Here is a 20,013-nt window from a genome sequence, read left to right as displayed (position 1 = left end):
CGGGAGGAGAGGGGTCAATATCTGGAGGAGAGGGGAAAATATCGGGAGGAGAGGGGTCAATATCGGGAGGAGAGGGGTCAATATCGGGAGGAGAGGGGTCAATATCGGGAGGAGAGGGGTCAATATCGGGAGGAGAGGGGTCAATATCGGGAGGAGAGGGGTCAATATCGGGAGGAAAGGTGTCTCGATCTCGACATCTTTCTTCTAAGCACCAGACAGTCCCTATGGCCACTAACGAGTTAATCCCTGTCTTTGTCTGGATGGCGGAATGCTTATGATCGGACCGTAATGAGCACTGAGCTACCTAATGCTTGTCCATAAGACGTAATGTATATATCACGACACCTCTCCTCCCGAAACTGACCTATCTTTCGGCCACTTCTCTTGACTCTTTTGTAGGAGCAATGAGTAGCGGGCTTTATTTTTTTCATTAGTGTTTCCTTATTTTTTGCCCTTGAACTGTTTCCTCTACTGTAAAAAAATCCTATAGTTTCTTTGTTACTTTTTCATTCGTATTTATTTTTTCTTTGCCTATGAACTGTTTCCTCTACTGTAAAAAAAATGCTAATGTTTTTTTTTTAATTTTCCGTGGATAAGAGACAATAAAAAGCAGCTTCCTCAGGCTTAGGACTTACTATTTGAGCTTCCCCACGTATGAATTCTATAATAAAGCGCAGAAGAGTCTTTATGCTTGTACAACCCAACTGGAACTGGCGGCAGCGGCGGCGGCGGCACACTGCTTTACACCGGCTCATGACTCAGGTCCATAATTTCGAGCACTTCATGGCTTGCACACCCACACACCCACATTAATAAGGGTAAAAGTTTGGGGTGTTTTCACGCGTAGTTTTTTGCGGCTAGTGATAGTTTGACCAGGCTTATGCACCATGAATGTGAAAAAAAACTCATGATAACCCGACTAATCTCTCTCGTGGCCTTTGGATATATTAGTTGTGAGCTCCGAAAACGTTTGATAATGTGCCCGAAGAACGTTTGTCTCTAACTCGGTTTATATTATAGTAGTTTTAAGATATTTCATTCATATATACGACGAGAACTAGATCGGAACAGTCGTAACTCTGAGACCTGTACAACAACAACAACAACAACAACAACAACAAGACCACCACCACCACCAACAACAACAACAACAATAATAGCCACAACAACAACAGCGGCAGCAACAACAACAACAACACGAGCACTGCAATATCTGATAATTGAAACATCTTGAATTCCCCTTTGTCATCCGTCTTCCTCTTCTTCTTCCTCCTCCTCCTCCTCCTCCTCCTCCTCTCGTTTGTCTTACTCAGGAACCCTCCTCCTCCTCCACCTCCGCCTTCTCTTCTCTTCCTCCTCTTCCTTCCTATCCTCCTCCTCCTCCTTTTCCTCTTCCCCCTCCTTCTCCTCTGCTTCCTCCTCCTCCTCTCCCTCTGCCTTTGCCTCTTCCTCTTCCTCCACCTCCTCCTCCTCCTCCTCCTTCCTTTATCGAGCTAATTTTCGTCCGCCTCCTTCTTTTCTTTCTTTTTATTTTTTTTCATCTCGCTAATCTTCTCTTTCATCTTCTTCTTCCTTCTCCTCCTCATCTTTCTTCTCTTAATTTTTCTCTGGATTTCGTTGCCAATTTCCTTTTGCAATTTTCTTCCTCTCCTCCTCCTCCTCCTCCTCCTCCTCCTCCTCCTCCTCCTTCTTGAGCTAATCTTCTTCTCTTCTTACTCTGTTTCTCCATGCAATACTTCTTTTTTCTTTCTCTATTTCCTTTTCTTCCTCCTCTTCCTCTCTCTCTCCATTCCTTTACCACTCCTCTTGTACAGTTTCCTTCCTATCTTCCTCCTCCTCCTCCTCCTCCTGTACTAACTCATCCGTGTAGCTCTATCCCGCCCATTCCGCCCTTCGCTCTGTTGCCTCCCTTTGTTCTGTCAAGGCGGCCATGACTTCTCCCCGCTCCCCCCACTAAGCGTACCATTTCACCCTTCTCCCCTTCTTTAGCACCCCCCTTTTCATCTCCCTTTCGTTCCCCCTTTCCTTTCCCAGCGCCTATTTCCTTCCCCTCCCTTCCTTAGTGCCCCCTTTTCATCCCCCTTTTCCTGTCCCCTTTCCTTCTCCACTGCCCTTTTCATTGCCCTTTCCTTTCCATTCCTTTTCCCAGTATCCTTTTTCCTTACCAATCCCTTCTTCTCCTACCTTTTTCCTCCCCCTTTCCTCTCACGTTCCCTCCTCCGTTTTCTCCCCCTCCTTTCTCATCGTCCCTTTCCTCCTTCTTCCATACCCGGCGACCCCCTTACTTTCCTTCCCCTTCCCTTCCTCAGTACCCCCTTTTCCTCCCATTTTCCTCCGTCTTTCCTCTTCCCTTCTTTCTCATTCCCGTCTTTCCTCTGTACTCCCTTTCCTTCACTTTCCTCTCCTCCCCTTTCCTTCCTGAGTACTGCTTGATATATGCCTCAACCACCTCTCTCCCTTCTCTTTTTTAAATCTTCTCCGTCTCCTCCTCTTCCTCTTTCTGAATTATCTAACCAGTTCAAGCGAGGCGATGTTACACAGATATCGGAAGGAGTTTTTATCCTCAGACATGTCGGCCGCGAGCGGAACAACCATTCCATTCGGTTTCCTGTTGTCTGCTCTTTCGTGTTTCCAAGTTTTCTCCGCCTCCTCCTTCCCCTCCATCCCTTCCAGCCTCTCCTCTAAGCATTTTTCCTTCCCCTAACAACCGCTTCGTCCTTCTCGTCCCATTTGTCTTCCTTCCCTTAAGCCACCAAGCAGGCAGCCTCGTTATGTGCTAGTAGGTTATCTATTGTCTGCTCTTTCGTGTTTCCATGTTTCCTCCTCCTCCTTCCCGTCTGTTCTCGGCGTTTTCCCTTCCCCTTACAACCGCTTCGTCCTCCTCCTCCTCCTCCCCTCGTTTCCCTTCCCTTAAGTGTCCTCAGGCTCCCCCTTCTCTTCTTCTTATTGTACCTATGTGGATGCCTGACTTTTCTTCCTCTTCCTCTTCCTCTTCCTCCTCTTCTTCCTCCTCCTACTCTTTTTGTTTTATTCAGCTCGTATGTTGTTCTTTTTCTTCTTCTATTTCTGTTTTTTTTCTAGTTCCTCCTCCTCTTCTTCGTTCTCTTCCTCCTCTTCCATCTCCTTCCATTTTTCCTCCTTCCCCTTCCTCTCTCCTCTTCCTCTTCCTCCTCCTCCTCCATGATTCATTTTCCTTCTCTCTCTCTCTCTCTCCTCTCTCTCTCTCCTCTCTCTCTCTCTCTCTCTCTCTCTCTCTCTCTCTCTCTCTCTCTCTCTCTCTCTCTCTCTCTCTCTCTCTCTCTCTCTCTCTCTCTCTCTCTCTCTCTCTCTCTCTCTCTCTCTCTCTCTCTCTCTCTCTCTCTCTCTCTCTCTCTCTCCCTTTCCATTAAAAAATCACCTTGACTCCCCATTTTTTTCCTCATTTTCCCTCCCTTCCCTTTTTTATCCTTTCGTTCCCTCCCCTTTCTTTCCTTCATCTTTCCTCCACTCCCATTTTCTTTTCCCTTTCCTTCCCTCTCTCTCCTTCTCTCTCTCTCTCTCTCTCTCTCTCTCTCTCTCTATCTCTCTCTCTCTCTCTCTCTCTCTCTCTCTCTCTCTCTCTCTCTCTCTCTCTCTCTCTCTCTCTCTCTCTCTCTCTCTCTCTCTCTCTCTCTCTCTCTCTCTCTCTCTCTCTCTCTCTCTCTCTCTCTCAAATTCACTAGGTTTTTGCGCCCTCTTCATTATCTCATCCGCCTCCTTCTTCTCTTTACCTCATTTCCTCCCTTTCCTCCTCCTCTCCCTCCCTCCTTCATTTTCTCTCCTAGTCCCCAAAGGAAGATTCAGCTGATCCTATGCCAGTGTGTGTGTGTGGGGGGGAGGGGGGGGGAGTTTGTGTGTGTGTGTGTGTGTGTGTGTGTGTGTGTGTGTGTGTGTGTGTGTGTGAAGGATGGAGTGTTTGAATTCGGTATTCGTATTCGAATACATTCGAAAACCGTATTTGGGTGTATTCGTATTCGAATAAATATTGATAGAAATTAAAGTATTTTCATTCGTATTCAAATACAAGGGGAAAGTATTCGTATGCTGCGAATAATCTGACAAGTACTTCGAAAGAGATAGCAGCCGTGGTTCCTTATAACTCCAGCTTCCTGGGCGGACGTGTAATCACTGTGTATAGTACAGGTTCGCTGACCGTTGCAGGGCGGCGTACTCTGGGGCCTGACTCAGTTGCCACTTGCCGGTGTGGACGCTGAATGTGTGTTCATGACCTTTTACTGTTACAAAGCTTCAGAACAGTTCTACACCCAGTTACGTCGACAAGGTATTTTCAATGAAAAGTATTTATGAATGTATTCATGAATACTTTCAGCAAGTATTCATATTTGTATTCGAACTAAAGCCATTTCAGTGTATTCGAATTCGTATTCGTTGGAATTGAATGTATTCGTATTAGAATTCACAACTCATGTAGTCACTCCATCCCTGGACTGTGTGTGTGTGTGTGTGTGTGTGTGTGTTCATCCTTACGTTAGTGTTTTATATCAGTTTAATTTTTGCTCACAGTGTCTTTACCATCTATTAGTTTTACTTATTATTTTGCTTATTTGTTTCCATATTTATTTACTGACGCGTCCGTTCCTCTGGTCGTGTTGCTGTAATGTATTGATTTTGTTTTGTTGATTTGCTCGCTCGTAACTATTTGTTGTTTTTGGGGCGAGTCATTGTTATGGCCCTTGTTAATCGGGTTAGGCGGTGCGAGGCTGACCATAACTCTCTCTCTCTCTCTCTCTCTCTCTCTCTCTCTCTCTCTCTCTCTCTCTCTCTCTCTCTCTCTCTCTCTCTCTCTCTCTCTCTCTCTCTCTCTCTCTCTCTCTCTCTCTCTCTCTCTCTCTCTCTCTCTCTCTCTCTCTCTCTCTCTCTCTCTCTCTCTCTCTCTCATTTATCTTCATTTCTTCAATTGTTCCATTTTTCCCTTCAACAGCCACCACCATTTCCACCACCACCACGACAACACCTTTTCCTCCTCCTCCTCCTCCTCCTCCTCCTCCTCCTCCTCCTCCTTCTCCTCCTCCTCCTCCTCGTCCGCCATCACTAGCAATCCTGGCAGGTCTCTCTCTCTCTCTCTCTCTCTCTCTCTCTCTCTCTCTCTCTCTCTCTCTCTCTCTCTCTCTCTCTCTCTCTCTCTCTCTCTCTCTATCTCTCTATCTCTCTCTCTCTCTCTCTCTCTCTCTCTCTCTCTCTCTCTCTCTCTCTCTCTCTCTCTCTCTCTCTCTCTCTCTCTCTCTCTCTCTCTCTCTCTCTCTCTCTCTCTCTCTCTCTCTCTCTCTCTCTCTCTCTCTCCTTTGTTTCCAATCTACGTTTATCCTTCTAATCCTTTATCCTCTTACCTCTCCTTTCCTTTCCATTCCTTTCCCTCTTCCAATCTTTATCCTTCGCTTTATGTTCTTCCTTTGTTCTTCCTCACTCTCTTTGTTTGTTTGTTTGTTTGTTTTGGCTTCGTTCCCCCTCTTTCCATTCGTCACCTTCCTCGTTTTTTTTTCCCTCTAATTCTCTTTCGCCGTCTCTCCGTATTTCTCTCTCTGTTTCTCTCTCTCTTTCTCTCTTTTCTTTTGCTTCATATACTTCCTCTTTGCTCTTTCTTAGTCTCTTTTTCGTTTTCCCGTTTTCCTTTCTTACTCTTTATCCTTCTGTGTTTTATTTCCTTCTTTCTCCCTCTCTTTGTTTTCCTTTCTTTTACATCTTTTCTTTTTCCTCTATATTTTTCCCTTGTTCGGCCTAATTCATCTGTTTGTTTTTTTGTTTAGTTTCCTCTTCTTTCCCTTTCCTGTGTTTCCTCTCTTTCTCTCCTCCCTTTCATCTAGTTTCCCTTCATTTCCCTCTCTCTCTCTCTCTCTCTTCTCTCTTCTCTCGTCTCTCTCTCTCTCTCTCTCTCTCTCTCTTTTCCCTTCTCTTTCCTCTCTCTCTCTCTCTTCTCTCTCTCTCTCTCTCTCTCTCTCTCTCTCTCTCTCTCTCTCTCTCTCTCTCTCTCTCACTCTCTCTCTCTCTCTCTCTCTCTCTCTCTCTCTCTCTCTCTCTCTCTCTCTCTCTCTCTCTCTCTCTCTCTCTCTCTCTCTCACTCTCTCTCTCTCTCTCTCTCTCTCTCTCTCTCTCTCTCTCTCTCTCTCTCTCTCTCTCTCTCTCTCTCTCTCTCTCTCTCTCTCTCTCTCTCTCTCTCTCTCTCTCTCTCTCTCTCTCTCTCTCTCTCTCTCGTTTCCCTCTCTTTTTCCCCTCTCTCTCTCATCTCTCTCTCTCTCTCTCTCTCTCTCTCTCTCTCTCTCTCTCTCTCTCTCTCTCTCTCTCTCTCTCTCTCTCTCTCTCTCTCTCTCTCTCTCTCTCTCTCTCTCTCTCTCTCTCTCTCTCTCTCTCTCTCTCTCTCTCTCTCTCTCTCTCTCTCTCTCTTATATATTCAATCTGCTCTATTGCCAGGAATCGATGGGACTGACCTGAAAAGAGAAAAGAGTGGAATATTTTAATAATTTAATCTCATAAGCATTTCACATTTCCTTGATTTCCTGGCCTGAAAATCATATGAAGAAAAAGTGTAAGCCGTTGAGAATCCGCTAATTTGACCCGAACAGCCGCATTTCGTTACCTTTTTTATATATATTTTTACCTCCTCTGACCTAAATTGAGCTCTTTTAAATTATGCTTTCAAATACTAACCCTAACTCACCTATTTCAAATGATAACTGTAACAGACCTTTTTCGAATTACACAATTGCTAACTTTAACTGACCTATTTCAAAAGACAACTGTAGCAGACCTATTCCAAATTACACAAATGCAAACTTTAACTGACCTATTTCAAAAGACAACTGTAACAGACCTATTCCAAATTACACAAATGCAAACTTTAACTGACCTATTTCAAAAGACAACTGTAGCAGACCTATTTCGAATTACACAAATGCAAACTTTAGTTGACCTATTTCTTAAATGAGTATTTCAAATCATGCTCACAAATGCTGACTTTGCCTGACTTATTTCAAATGCTAACCTTAACAAACCTATTTCAAAGTGTGCTCAGAAACTGGCCTTCATCTTTATTTTAATCTTTAACTTTAAATGACCTGTCTCAAATTACACAAATGCGAGCTATAACTGACTTATTTCAAATGCAAACCTTAACAAACCTATTTCAAAGCGTGCTCACAAATGCTAACTGGACTTTATCTTTATTGTCAACTTTAACTGACCTGTTTTAAAGTATAGTCACCAATGCTAACCTTAATATTAATCTCTCCAGTCTACTCCTGACCTATTCTGACCTATACTGATTTATGCTGACACATATTAAGCAGTACTGACATGTATGGGCGAATATTCAACCCAATTTGATCAGTGCGGACGAATTCTGACCTTTTCTATGCTAACCAATGCTGAACTAGACTTGCCTTTTATGACCTAATCTAACCGAGCTTTTTTGTTTTTTATTTTTGTTTTTGCCTCTGACCTGCTTTCTTTGCTGCAAAAAAGTGCTACCCAACATTAACATTTTTTTCAATCGATTCCGAGAAAATGCTGAACTATACTCACCTTCCATGGCCTAAGCTGACCCATTCTGACCCATTCTGACCTATGCTGACTTTGGGGATTTCTTTGGCTCCTTTATTTCCGGCGTGGGGGTCTTTGAAGGGTGTAGGATGCAGGTCACGTCGCCTCCTAAATATCCCGGGGCAGGGAGAAGGATCAGGAGGTATTTCATCACGCCTTCTCCTCCCCTTCCTCTCGCCTTCTCCTCATTTCCTCCTTTTCTTCGTTCTTTTTCTGTTCTTTCACTCCTTAGTTTACTATTTTCATTCCTTTCCTGTTTGTCTTCTCCATAAATACTCCTTTTTCTTATATAAGTTTACATCACTCCTTAGATTGCCTTTCTTCTTCCCTTCCTTTCTGATTTCTTATTCCCGGCTTCTTTTTCTTTATTTTCTTTTCGTTTCTCTTATTTTGGTATTCTGTTCTCCGTCCTTTCTCTCTTCTTCTCATTCCCGACTTTTTTTGTTTTTGTCATCTTGCTTTTCTTCTTTTGCATCGCGCTTTAGTTTGACCTTTTCTTCTTCTATTCTACAGTCTCTCTCTATCTGTTCCTCTATGTCATTCCTTGCTATATCTTTCCTGTATACTATCTTGTTTTATTTGTATAGTCTTGTTCTCTCCTCCGCCTCTTCTTGCGCTTTCCTTCCTTCCCTCACCTCCATTCTATTCATATCTATTCTCTCTCTCTCTCTCTCTCTCTCTCTCTCTCTCTCTCTCTCTCTCTCTCTCTCTCTCTCTCTCTCTCTCTCTCTCTCTCTCTCTCTCTCTCTCTCTCTCTCTCTCTCTCTCTCTCTCTCTCTCTCTCTCTCTCTCTCTCTCTCTCTCTCTCTCTCTCTCTCTCTCTCTCTCTCTCTCTCTCTCTCTCTCTCTCTCTCTCTCTCTTTATTTTGATTTATTTATGTAGTTTATATGGTTTGGTTATCTTCGCTCTGATGTTTCCAGCTTCCCATTTTCTCTTTCTCCTGTTTATTTGTTTTCCTTCTTTCTCCGTTGACATTTTTTTATTTAGATTTTTTTTCTTCGTTCCATTCTTCCCACTTTCCCTCCTTTTTTTTATTATCTGCATGTCGTTTGTTTTGTTTTGTTCTCTCTTCTTTTGTTTTCGCTTTACTTACGTCCTCTGGTTCTCTGCGTTCTGGTCTTTCCTTTTTCCTGTGTCGTCTGTTTCATTTTCTTCTCGTTGTTCGGTTTCTTTGTTTTCTCCGTCTGTTTATTTATCTTTATTTATGTAGTCTAGTTTGGGTCTCCTCGTCTTGGTCTTCCCCCTTTCCCATATCTCTTCTTTCATTATCTTTTCGTTATTTCGTTTCTATTTTTCTTTCTTTCTGTGTATTTCGCTTTATTTATGTAGTCAGGTTTGCTACTCCTCGTCCTGGTCTCTCCCCTTTTCCCTGTCCCCTCGTTCATTACCTCCTGTTGTGTAATGTTTGCTTAAGCACGTTTCCCCCTGGACCACTATTTGCCTATTCATTTGTTTTAGTTCGTGGTGTCTATTCCTTATTTATATACTTCCTCTTTTTCATTTTTCATCTTTTATTTATGTTACTGTTCCCCTTTTTTCTCTTTCTTTGACTTTTTAATTTTCCTTAGACATTTTCATCCACCTCATTCTATCCTTTGATTTCCCCACTATCCCTTCAATGAGGACTGTGTATACGGCTTCTCCTTTCTAGCTTAAAAATATGCTGCGTCGGCCCACTGGATCGGGGTACGGGAGTAATGAAAACCTGGTTCCAGATACCGTAGACTTTTACTCCATGCAGCTGCTGACTAGGTTTCAATGAATAGCCCCTATACGACGCTTTACCCGTCAGTCCCAACCTGTATTATTGCGATGCGAGCCAAGGGGAAGTAAAAGCGTGTAAAGAGGGAAGGAAAGGCAGTTTAGAGGGAGGCTGACAACCAAAATAAGAAGAAAAAAAAAGTAGAGAGAAAGAGAAAGGGAGATAAATAGATAGGCAGAGAAGAGAGAAAGAAAGCATATCGTCCACTTTTTAATTTCCTGTATACGATTAATCTCATAGTTTGTGATTTCTCGAGTTCTTTCTCATTTTTACTAACTTTAATACTTGTTACTTCTGTTTATTCTATTTTTGCTTGCTTCGTTCTTACTTACTACTTTTAATAACCACACTTTACATCCTTGTTTTATTTTCTGTCTCTGTTAACCCAATTTTTACTCAGATTTCTACTTACTTTATTGCTTATTGCTTTTATTTACTCCATTTTTTATTGACTTTCCATTTATTTCTCACTTTGATTTGCTCCACTTTCATTTACTCTTTGAAATTGCGCCACGTGTCTTGCCATTTCGCTCCTCGTAAATCAACCTCGAACAAACCAGCCAGACCCAAGCCAGACCCCAACCAAACCCCATCCAGACCCCCAGCAAGTCCCCAACCACCCCCTTATTCAGTCCCCCAGTCAGACCCCGGCCAAACCCCAGTCAGACCCCCAGTCAGCCAGCCCCACAGCCAGACCCTTGATAAGATAGTTCACCCTTAACGCGTCAAAGCGGCCAACCAGATCATTGCATTATAACGCTCAAGTGACCCTGGCTGTCCGTTATGTTCTCTTCCTCGCCTTGCCCAACACAACGCCTTTCCCAGAGCCAGCTCGTACTGACCAACAATATAATTTCCCCCCTTGAAGACTTGAAGTAGCCACCCAGCTGTGTAATTTCCTCTATTATAAATTTTACGCGACTTCCTCCTCTGTTTATTTTTATATAGCGACAAGAAAGGCCCGTAAATCTCTACTCCTGCAAAACTATGACTGAAGATGATACAAGAGCAATCAGTCACCTCGTACTAACAATTAGATCGTTAATGTTCTCCCTCACTTTACCCAACACGACGCTTCGCTCATGGTCCAACTTGTACTAGCTAACTATTCAACTATGTAAGCCTTGACATTCCAAACAGCTGAGCACTTTGCCTCATTCTAACGCTAATGTAACCACTACAGTCTTTGCGTGTCCCTCACCTCATTTAACAAGGTTCTCGTATAGAGCCATTTCGTACTAAACATCCAGACCATTTTCCATTACCTTAAGCCCTGAAACACACATTATTATCCATCTTATGCTAACGCTAATGTAACTACTTCAGTCTTTGCGTTGTTCCTCATCTTATTTAGCAAGCGTTCTCGTATATCCACTTCGTACTAAACATTCACATCATTATCCATTACCTTAAGCCTAGAAGCAGCCAGGCAGCCGTGCACTCCGCCCATGTAAAGCAAGGGAGAGGAGAGGGAGAGAGGGGGAGGCTGGGACACTAACACGGCCCCGCTGACTCACAGGCGATAGTGCTGCCGGTAATCTCCAGCTTTGGACAAGGGCGTTACATCGACACATAAACTAGGGTCTTATAAGCTCCTCTTCCTCCTCCTCCGGGTCTTGCTGCGTGTTACTTGCTGCAGGAGGAAAAGGGGAGGAAAATAGAAGGAAGGAATGGAAGGAAAGGAGAAAGGAAAGAGGAAGTTTGGGGATCTTTCTGGAGTCTCTCGTGCCGTGTGTGTGTGTGTGTGTGTGTGTGTGTGTGTGTGTGTGTGTGTGTGTATACCGTCCGTCCTGCCGCAGCCTCAGAATATATATTTTGCATGAGGCATCTGCTTGTGAGAGGAGGTCGATGTCGGGCGTTGTGCGGGCTTTGTGCGTGTGCGTGTGCGTGTGTGTGTTTTAGTTGTGTTTATCAATGTTCATGAATATTTTTATACTCGCTCATTTGCTTACTTGTCTAACTTATGTTTATCAGTATAAAAAAAAAAAAAAGATTGTAAAAAGGACAATGTTTACCTCGGTCGGCTTGCCGAGTGTAGAGTTAGCTTAGGAAGGGAGAGGGGCGGTGATGTAGTAGTAATAGTAGTAGTAGTAGGAGAAAAAGTTGGAGAAGGGGGAAGGGGAGGAACAGGAAAAGGACGGGAAAAGGGGGCATGAATAAGAGGAGGAGGAGGAAGAGAAGGAGGAGGATAAGGAGCAGTAGTGTTGGGAGGAGGAGATGTATAGTCGTAGAGGTAGAGGTGCTGGTAGTGGCTGGGGTGACTGAGGAGTTTTCAAGGGGAGCGCTCGAGTCCCTCCCCGGCCTCTGAATACTAGAAGGGCTTGTTTAACTATTCATCGCCGTCCCTCTCACGTCCTGACCCTCCTCGGCGCTCTCGTCCAGCCAGGCGGGGAGGCGGAGAAACGTGACTTCTGCTTGCACACGCACACACTTCCTCCGGCATTAACAAGATCATGAAAACAGCCTCTTTGCATACAGACAGAATGACACACACACACTTCCTCCGGCATTAACAAGATCATGAAAACAGCCTCTTTGCATACAGACAGAATGACACACACACACACACACACACACACTTCCTCCGGCATTAACAAGATCATGAAAACAGCCTCTTTGCATACAGACAGAATGACATCGGGTAGTGTGATTTGTACACATTGTGAGGGAAAACGGGATGCCACGATCTCCCGCCCTCAATATTAAGATTTAATAACCAGGAATGCCCTAATAGCCCTTTGGAGAGGAAAACAGCACAAAATAAGGGTGAGTGTATTAACACAAACAAAGACAACAAGACGACCACAAGGTTATCAAGCCACTGTAGTGTGCAAAAGGGGTTGGCCTGCCGAGTCACCGGGGTTGGGTGCACCGGTTGTAATCCTCTCAGCTAAAGGCCAGGGAAGTGAAGTCCATAGGCTGGAGTGCAGTGGGAGACAGCAGTGGTGACTTGGTCGGGCGGTACAGCCAGGGGAGAAGCAGCAAGGAGCCCAGACATGCAGCTTTCCCAGGGAGACGAAGGACCAGCGTGAGGTTGAGAAGGCGAGGTGTGCACTCCGTGGTGGTGAGCTGGTGTCTGCCTTAGCCTGCTAGCCGGGCTATAACGTCGGCTCGGAAGTAGGAGGAGCCAAGGCGGAACGAGGCCGACAGACTTAACAAGGCCGGCAGATTTAACAAGGCCGGCAGACTTAACAAGGCCGGCAGGGCGTAGTTACCCCTCACACACATACACAAAAATTAATAGGTACATATGTTTTTAGTGAATAGTTAGTTTAAAAAAGTCATACAGTTGATTAGCTGGCTAGTTAGATCGTTAGATGGTTGTTTTAGTTAGCTAGTTAGTTAAGTAGGTAGTTAATTTGGTAGTCAGACAGTTAATTAGATAGTTAGATAATTAGTTAGTGGATCATTCTTGTTTCCGTATTTTTTGTTTTTATAATCTTTTGCTGTTCTGCATTGATCCTTCTCCTCCTTCTCCTCCTCCTCCTTCAATTCCATCTCCTCTTCCTCCTCCTCCTCCCTCATCTTATCGTTCTCCTCCTCCTCCTCCTCCTCCATAGAAACTTTCCCTACACGGATAGCTTACAACGTCGAAATTTGCATTCTCTGTGAAGGCGACGGTAAGTGGGCTTGAATGAAGTTTGTAAGGGGTTGGAGAGCTCAATAAGGGATGCTAATGAGTTTCTGGTAGCATAAGAGCTGGTTAGGCCTCTTACAATTGGGTCTGATTTAGATGAGATGTTATAGATGCTGCATAGGCGGGAATAGACGATAGATACCTTAAGAAAAGATAGGTTTTTGGATAGAGAAGATAGGTGGGGTTAGGCTTATGGGAGCTACCTCATATATCCCGTTTGGCATCTTACAGACTCCTTGTGTTCTTATGTTCTTCCTCTTCCTCCTCCTTCCCGCTTATCTTCTCCTCCTCCTCCTTTTCCTCTTCATTCTCTTCTTCAAACGACGCTAATCCATCAGTCAGACCAACAGCCAATCAATCATTTAATGGGATCATCCGTAAACTTGACGCCTCCTCCCATTCCTCTTCTTCTTCAAATAACCCCAATCCATCAGACAGTCTACCAACCAATCAATCATTTAATAGGATCGTCTCCCAACCCAGCACCTCACCAACTCTTCCTCCTCCTATTTCTGCTTCTCCTTCTTCTCATTCTTTTTCTACGTCTTCCTCTTCTTGTTCTTCTTGTTCTTGTTCTTGTTCTTGTTCTTGTTCTTCTTCTACTTCTTCCTCTTCTTGTTCTTGTTCTTCTACTTCTTCTTCTTCTTCTTCTTCTTCTACTTCTTCCTCTTCTTGTTCTTGTTCTTGATCTTGTTCTTCTTTTCTACCTTCTACCTTCTTCTTCTTCGGTTATTTTCCTTATGGTGTTGGAATAGCCGATACAGACGTCGAACCTAAACTCACCCCCTTAACCTTTCACCCCGAACAGACGCATCGTGGACGAGATCATGCGGGAGTTAGCGGCCAGTGAGAGTCCCGTAGCGGTTGTGGAGGCGGCCGAGCTGACTGCCCTCATCTCGGCCTGCTACGACCGCTCCCGCCACGACAAGCGACAACCAGCCCCGCGCGCCGAGAACTTCCCGCACATAATCTACCCAGGTTAGTCTTATCGCTCCTCATAACCCTCTGTCCATTCTCTTTCTCTCCCTCTCTCTCTCTGGTTATTGTGTACGTGGGTATGTTTTTCTTCATTTTTCCTACTGTTTTTTTGTTTCTCTATCTCGTTTTTGTTGTTGAGAGAGAGAGAGAGAGAGAGAGAGAGAGAGAGAGAGAGACCTGGAAGCCCTAATTTGGAAGCGCTGATTTGCAAGACTTGATTTCTTTTTACTTGAGCGAAAGTGAAAAGGAGACAAGTGGGCGGATGAATCAGAGGGTGGAGATGTGAGTGGGTGAGGTACACACACACACACACACACACACACACACACACACACAGCATCCACCTTTAAGAAGACTGACCACCCCATACGTTACGCCTAAAGAGTTACATTTTTGGTGATATGGTCCAGAATTTAGTCTTCGTCCCTTCTCCACCTTGTAATCTAGGTTCTTTTTTTTTCTTCTTTTTCTTCTGTGTTTTTTTTTCGTTTTCGTCTTCGTCTTCTTTTTTCTCTTCTTTTTCTTCTTCTTCTTCTTTGTCATCTTCTTTTTCTTCTTCCTTTTCCTTTTTTTTTATTTTATCGTTTTCTTCCTCCTTTTCTTTTTCTTTTCTTTCTCCTTTCCTTTCTCATCTCTTTTTTTTCTTTTTCCTCCCTTTTCTTTTTCTTTTTTCTTCTTTGCCTTCTTTTTTTCTTCCTCTTTTTCTTCATCCTCTTCTTCCTCTTTCCTTTCCTTTTTTTCTTCCCCTTTCTTCTTCTCCTCCTCCTCCTCCTCCTCCATCATTCCCTTCTCCTATTCACGGTGAGATTAACTTCCCTTTCCTGCCGCAGGGACGAAGTGGTGCGGGACAGGCAACGTGGCCGAGGGCGTAGACGACCTGGGCTCTTTCAAGGAGGTGGACGCGTGCTGCCGGGACCACGACCTCTGCCCCGAAGACCTGGAGCCCGGCGAGACGAGGCACAACATTACCAACGAGTCTCCCTTCGTCCTGTAAGAAAACGGGGGGTGGAGGGTGAAGGAGGGATAGATAGATAGAGAGATAGATAGAAAGAGAGAGAAGGGGGGAGAGGTGATATAATTAAGGGAATAAGAATGAGGGATGGAGATAGGGAAGAAAGTAAAAGGGGGGAGCGAGAGAAGGAGGTGAGATGATAGAGAGAGAGAGGAAGGAAGGAGGGGGAGGAACCTTGCTATTGCCTGATGTGGTGTGAGGGAAAAGGATATGAAGTGGAGGAAAGGAAGAAGAGGAGGAAGAGTAATGGAAGGGAAGAAGAAATGTAGGTTAAGTTAAAGAAAGAGGGAAGAAACGGAGGTGAATGGGGTGAGCTTTGGTATCAGGAAAGAAAGAGGGAATGACTCGGAGAAAAGGAATGAGAATTGGAGGTGAGTTAGTTTGGTACGAGGCAAGAGGAGAAGAGAAAGGGGAAGAGGTGTGTCATAACGGACGATAGGGGAAGAAGGGTGTTAGAAAAGGAGGGTTGAAGGGGAGGTGGCGGAGTGTGATATGAGGAAAGGAAGGAGAAAAATGAGGTGTTAGTTAAAATGAGAGGTGTTATGAGGTACTTGGTGAGGAAGAAACAAGGTGATCAGAGTTGTGGCTTTAGGGAGAGGAGGAAAGTGTGGCGGGCGTGGCGTAAGAAAGAAGCAGAAGAAGGGAAAGAGAGGGAAGCGAGGTAAGGAAAAAAGAGGGAAAAGAAGGGGAGGAAAAGCGTGAGGAATGAGACCAACTAAGTGACCACAACTATTCCTTTACGTCTCTCTCTCTCTCTCTCTCTCTCTCTCTCTCTCTCTCTCTCTCTCTCTCTCTCTCTCTCTCTCTCTCTCTCTCTCTCTCTCTCTCTCTCTCTCTCTCTCTCTCTCTCTCTCTCTCTCTCTCTCTCTCTCTCTCTCTCTCTCTCTCTCTCATTTCTTTGTGTTGCAGGTCTTTCTTTCGACTTCCTTCCTACACTCTTCATCTACGAGCATGTTTTTTTATATATATTATTTCTAATGCTGATTCCGCCTTTCCTTTCTCTTCCATCTCACAGTCTGAATCTCCATATCTTTCCTTGCTCTTCCTTCTTACACTTTGAATCTCTGTACCTTTCCTTTATCTTCCTTCTTACACTTTAAATATCTGTACCTTTCCTTCCTCTTCCATCTAACACGTGTAATCTCCTCCTTCAGATCACACTGCGACTGCAACGAAGCCTTCAGGAAGTGTCTGAAGACCGTAGGCACCGAGGAGGCCAAGGAGGTGGGCTACGCTTACTTCTCGACGGGGCTGTTCCAGTGCTATAAGCTCGCCAAGCCCGTCAAAGGCTGCAAGGAGTGGACTGGGTAAGGCAATCAGGGAGGCTCTTCACTTACACTCGCTCCTTGTGATGCGGTTATTCTCAGAGTCAGTTTCTTCTTTTTCTTGAGTTTGTGTTGAGGTTATTAATCAAGTTTCCCTTCTTTTTGTATATTTATTTATTTATTTATTTAGTTATGTGTATTCTTTCCCTAGTAAGTTGCCTTTTATTTGGTTTTCCATCTAGTTTGATTTAGTCAGTGTTTTGCTAGTTGGTAAGGTAGTTAGTTAGTATGTTTGTTTATGTTTTTACGATCTTTTAGTTTGTTTTATCTTATGTTAGTTTGTCGGTTAGTTCGTTAATTAAATAGAAGGTGGTTTGTTTGGTTAGATTTGTATAATAGATTGTTTGTTATATCGATTTTTTCTCTTTTTTTCTCGTGGTTTTCAATAATGCTTCCCAGTTATGAAAAAGCTAGTACATATTGAAGGAAAAACGTACCTAGTTGAAAAGCATATATCTTTTCTCATTTACAATTCTTTTTTCGTAAATGAGCCCGGCACATTGCTGTTTTTTAGGAACATTTCACTTAAGGTCACGAAATTAAGTCGTCATTGAGTACTAGGTTGAAGTATTCGTGTTTATCCTGATCTTACCGAATACACTGCTTCGTTAACTGGTCTTTTTTTCTTCTCTCTCATCCTCTCCTTTCCTCCGTCCCTCCCTGCTTCCCTTCCCACTCTCCCTCACTTCCTTTTTTTATAATTTTCTGCTTCTCTCGCATTTAATTTTCATTTCTTCCTCTTTTTTTCCCATTTTCCTCACTCATTTATATCCTCCTCCTTCTCCTTCTACTACTACTTCTACTACTACTACTACTACTACTACTACTACTACTACTACTACTACTACTATTTTTATCCTCTCTCTCTCTCTCTCTCTCTCTCTCTCTCTCTCTCTCTCTCTCTCTCTCTCTCTCTCTCTCTCTCTCTCTCCATCCATTTATCTATCTATATCTATCTATCTATCTATCTGTTTGTCCATCTATATCTGTCTCTTCTTTTCCGTTCCTCTTTCCTCCTTTATTCCCTTTCCTTCTCTGCTTTTCTCCCGTCCTCCTCGTCCCTCCGTCCCTATCCCCCCCCCGCCCCCTCCCTGCAGCCTCCTGACGCAAGCCTGCCAAGAGTACGAGTTTGACGAGACCGGGAACCTCACTTGGCAGATGCTCGACATGAAGACGTTTGAATAGAGCCGAGAAGACAAACGAACGGAAGAGGGGAGGCTGGGGCTGGTCCGTGGCAGAGCTTCCTTCGTGCTGGAGAAAGAAAAAGAAATGATGCTGGAAAAATCTCGTGCTGGAGAACAAGGGGAAAGAAATGATGATGAAAGAGAAAGAATGGTGGAAAAAAAGGATGTTGTATTTGATTAGCATAAGGACATACACATTGCCACCTACAGCGGAAGTTAAGTGGAGGCTTTTGAAGAGAGGAAAACCTAACAGGAAATTTCTGAGCCTGGTTGGTATTTGATATAACTTACATGTGCTGGAAGGAACAGAAGCCACAGGAGACAGTGATATAAAGGATGAAGAAGACAGAAGAAGTTGAAGACATTACTGATAATTACTCGTTTAAAAATAGATGCACTGAAGAGGCAGAGGGAGCAATATATAGTTTTTTTTAATGAAATGAGACATGAGAGTCATCACCACCTAACTATATGACCAGGGAAGGAATGGGAGGTCTAGGAGAGTCATTAACGGATGCCAAAGTAGATGTAGGATTAAGGAGCATGGGTACGAAGGAAAGGAAGACAGAACACGGCATGGAGAAGTCATCACCACCTAACTATATGACCAGGGAAGGAATGGGAGGTCTAGGAGAGTCATTAACGGATGCCAAAGTAGATGTAGGATTAAGGACCATGGGAGTACGAAGGAAAGGAGGACAGGGCACGACACGGAGAAGTCATCGCCGTTTAACTAATGACCAGGGAAATAATAGGTGTTAGGAAGTCAGTTATTGATGCTAAAGTATTAAGCAGGATTAAGGAGCATGGGAGAATGAAGGGAAGCAAGGTAGGTAGTCGGTAAGCCTCCACGTAGGAAATCTTAACATCGCTAACTTTTGAAGGACTAACCACACCCTCACACCATAGACTCACAGGATCAAGCGCGTTAGTCTTCTCGAAATGATTATATTTTCATTAAGATTAGCACCGGTTTTACAAGCTTTGGTAACTTGTACCTCTAATATTATGCCCCCATTAGTCACCTGTGGCACCAAAGTATTTTCATATCTCACTTTTCAACTAACACACGCATAGATTTCTCCGGCAAACGAAGCTCTTTTTCGAGAACCATTGCTTTTTGCACATCTCGACCAGCGTGTATTCTCGAGCATAGACTGAATTAGTGTGTTGTGTGTAGCATAGTGGCTGGCGGCTTGTTGGTCTGTAGGGGTTAGCTCTTTTCCATCTCAACACTAGAAAGGACCACTATTAAGAGCTTAGTGTGAGTTCGCTTATTTTCTCGTTCCATCTCTGGTATCGATCCACTATCATTTATATATTACTAGTCATATACTCTCGCCAGAAAGCCATTATTAACTGTTAGGAGACACTGCATAGGGGCTACTATCACCAAGCATTGTCGCCAGTGTCCCAGCTAAGTGCCAAAAGGTTGTTCTTATGTATTGGGAGATGTTTTAAGCTGAAATGGGTGTTATATTAAGAGTGGCATCTAAGAATTATATAGCCTAATAATGCACACGGAAGGAGTGGAGTAGAATATGTAAACAGGAGCATAAATTTAACGTTTGAGGCAACACACACACACACACACACACACACACACACACACACACACACACACACACACACACACACGGCACGGGGAGAACACGGTAAAAGATGAGAAAAATGCACCCTAGGACTGAGATCTTCGCTATGATGCAGGATTAAAATTAAGTCATTAGCGCCTCAAGGGGCCGCAGGAGTCTTCAGAATTAGAGGTGGCGGCGAAGGTTTAAAAAGTACGGAATGTTTATTTTTGTTGTGGTATATTCTTACTTTGGTTCGTTAATCAGCTTGTCACTTATAAATATCCTCTCCTGCCGCTGGATTTACTTTACATCGAGTTGACCTCATTCTCTCTCTCTGTCTCTCTCTCTCTCTCTCTCTCTCTCTCTCTCTCTCTCTCTCTCTCTCTCTCTCTCTCTCTAAGGAACGCCACGTCAGTACGGAATAAGATATAGCTTGGAATTACTTCTTAATCAATATAATGAACAATTGCCTGCTGTTTCGTATGATTAACCTGTGTGTGTGTGTGTTCAAATCTATCTCTACCAAATAAAATAAACTCACCATACCGAGTTAAGTATCATTTCTTCACCTATTAAAGTAACCTCCTTCCACTACCTAGGTAAAGAGAGCAAGCTGAGTGCCAGAGCTCGAAATAATCACAGTCGGTCACTAAATTAGAAAAAAAATGCAAGAAAAATGAAATCAGAAGCACTTTTCGAGAGCCATCACCACAGAACCTCCAGCGACTCGACGACTTCTTGATTGTGGGGAGTACGCTATAACTATAAAGTGTGTGTGTGTGTGTGTGTGTGTGTGTGTGTGTGTGTGTGTGTGTGTTTTATAATAGGTCACTGTGGTCTGGTGATCGGCTGGAGTGCGCGCCATCCTCCCGCGGTGACCAGACCCAAGACCATGACCACGTGTTTGTGCTGACCCTGCAAGTTTTGGATGATAAGAGAAAAAAGAACGAAAGAAAAAGAGGAAAATA

The 20,013-nt window shown here is 43.8% G+C and overlaps 1 protein-coding gene across 4 annotated transcripts in view; it reads left to right on the top strand.

The window, feature by feature from the left end:
• LOC126981436 (phospholipase A2-like) overlaps positions 1–19,517 on the top strand; it is a 43,707-nt gene extending 24,190 nt beyond the window's left edge. For 3 of the 4 annotated variants that reach the window (XM_050832472.1, XM_050832473.1, XM_050832474.1), the window contains exons 3-6: positions 13,781–13,950; positions 14,781–14,940; positions 16,117–16,269; positions 17,385–19,517. In XM_050832472.1, coding sequence (XP_050688429.1) covers positions 13,781–13,950; positions 14,781–14,940; positions 16,117–16,269; positions 17,385–17,472 — 571 coding nt within the window. In that variant the 3' untranslated portion in view covers positions 17,473–19,517. The remainder of the gene's footprint in view (positions 1–13,780; positions 13,951–14,780; positions 14,941–16,116; positions 16,270–17,384) is intronic. The other variant, XR_007733942.1, reaches the window with a different exon arrangement.
• Positions 19,518–20,013: the final 496 nt, after the last annotated feature.

The sequence above is a fragment of the Eriocheir sinensis genome, chromosome 48 (assembly GCF_024679095.1).
Source record: "Eriocheir sinensis breed Jianghai 21 chromosome 48, ASM2467909v1, whole genome shotgun sequence".
NCBI classification, from domain to species: Eukaryota; Metazoa; Arthropoda; class Malacostraca; order Decapoda; family Varunidae; genus Eriocheir; species Eriocheir sinensis.
This window is presented reverse-complemented; position numbering and strand designations above follow the sequence as displayed.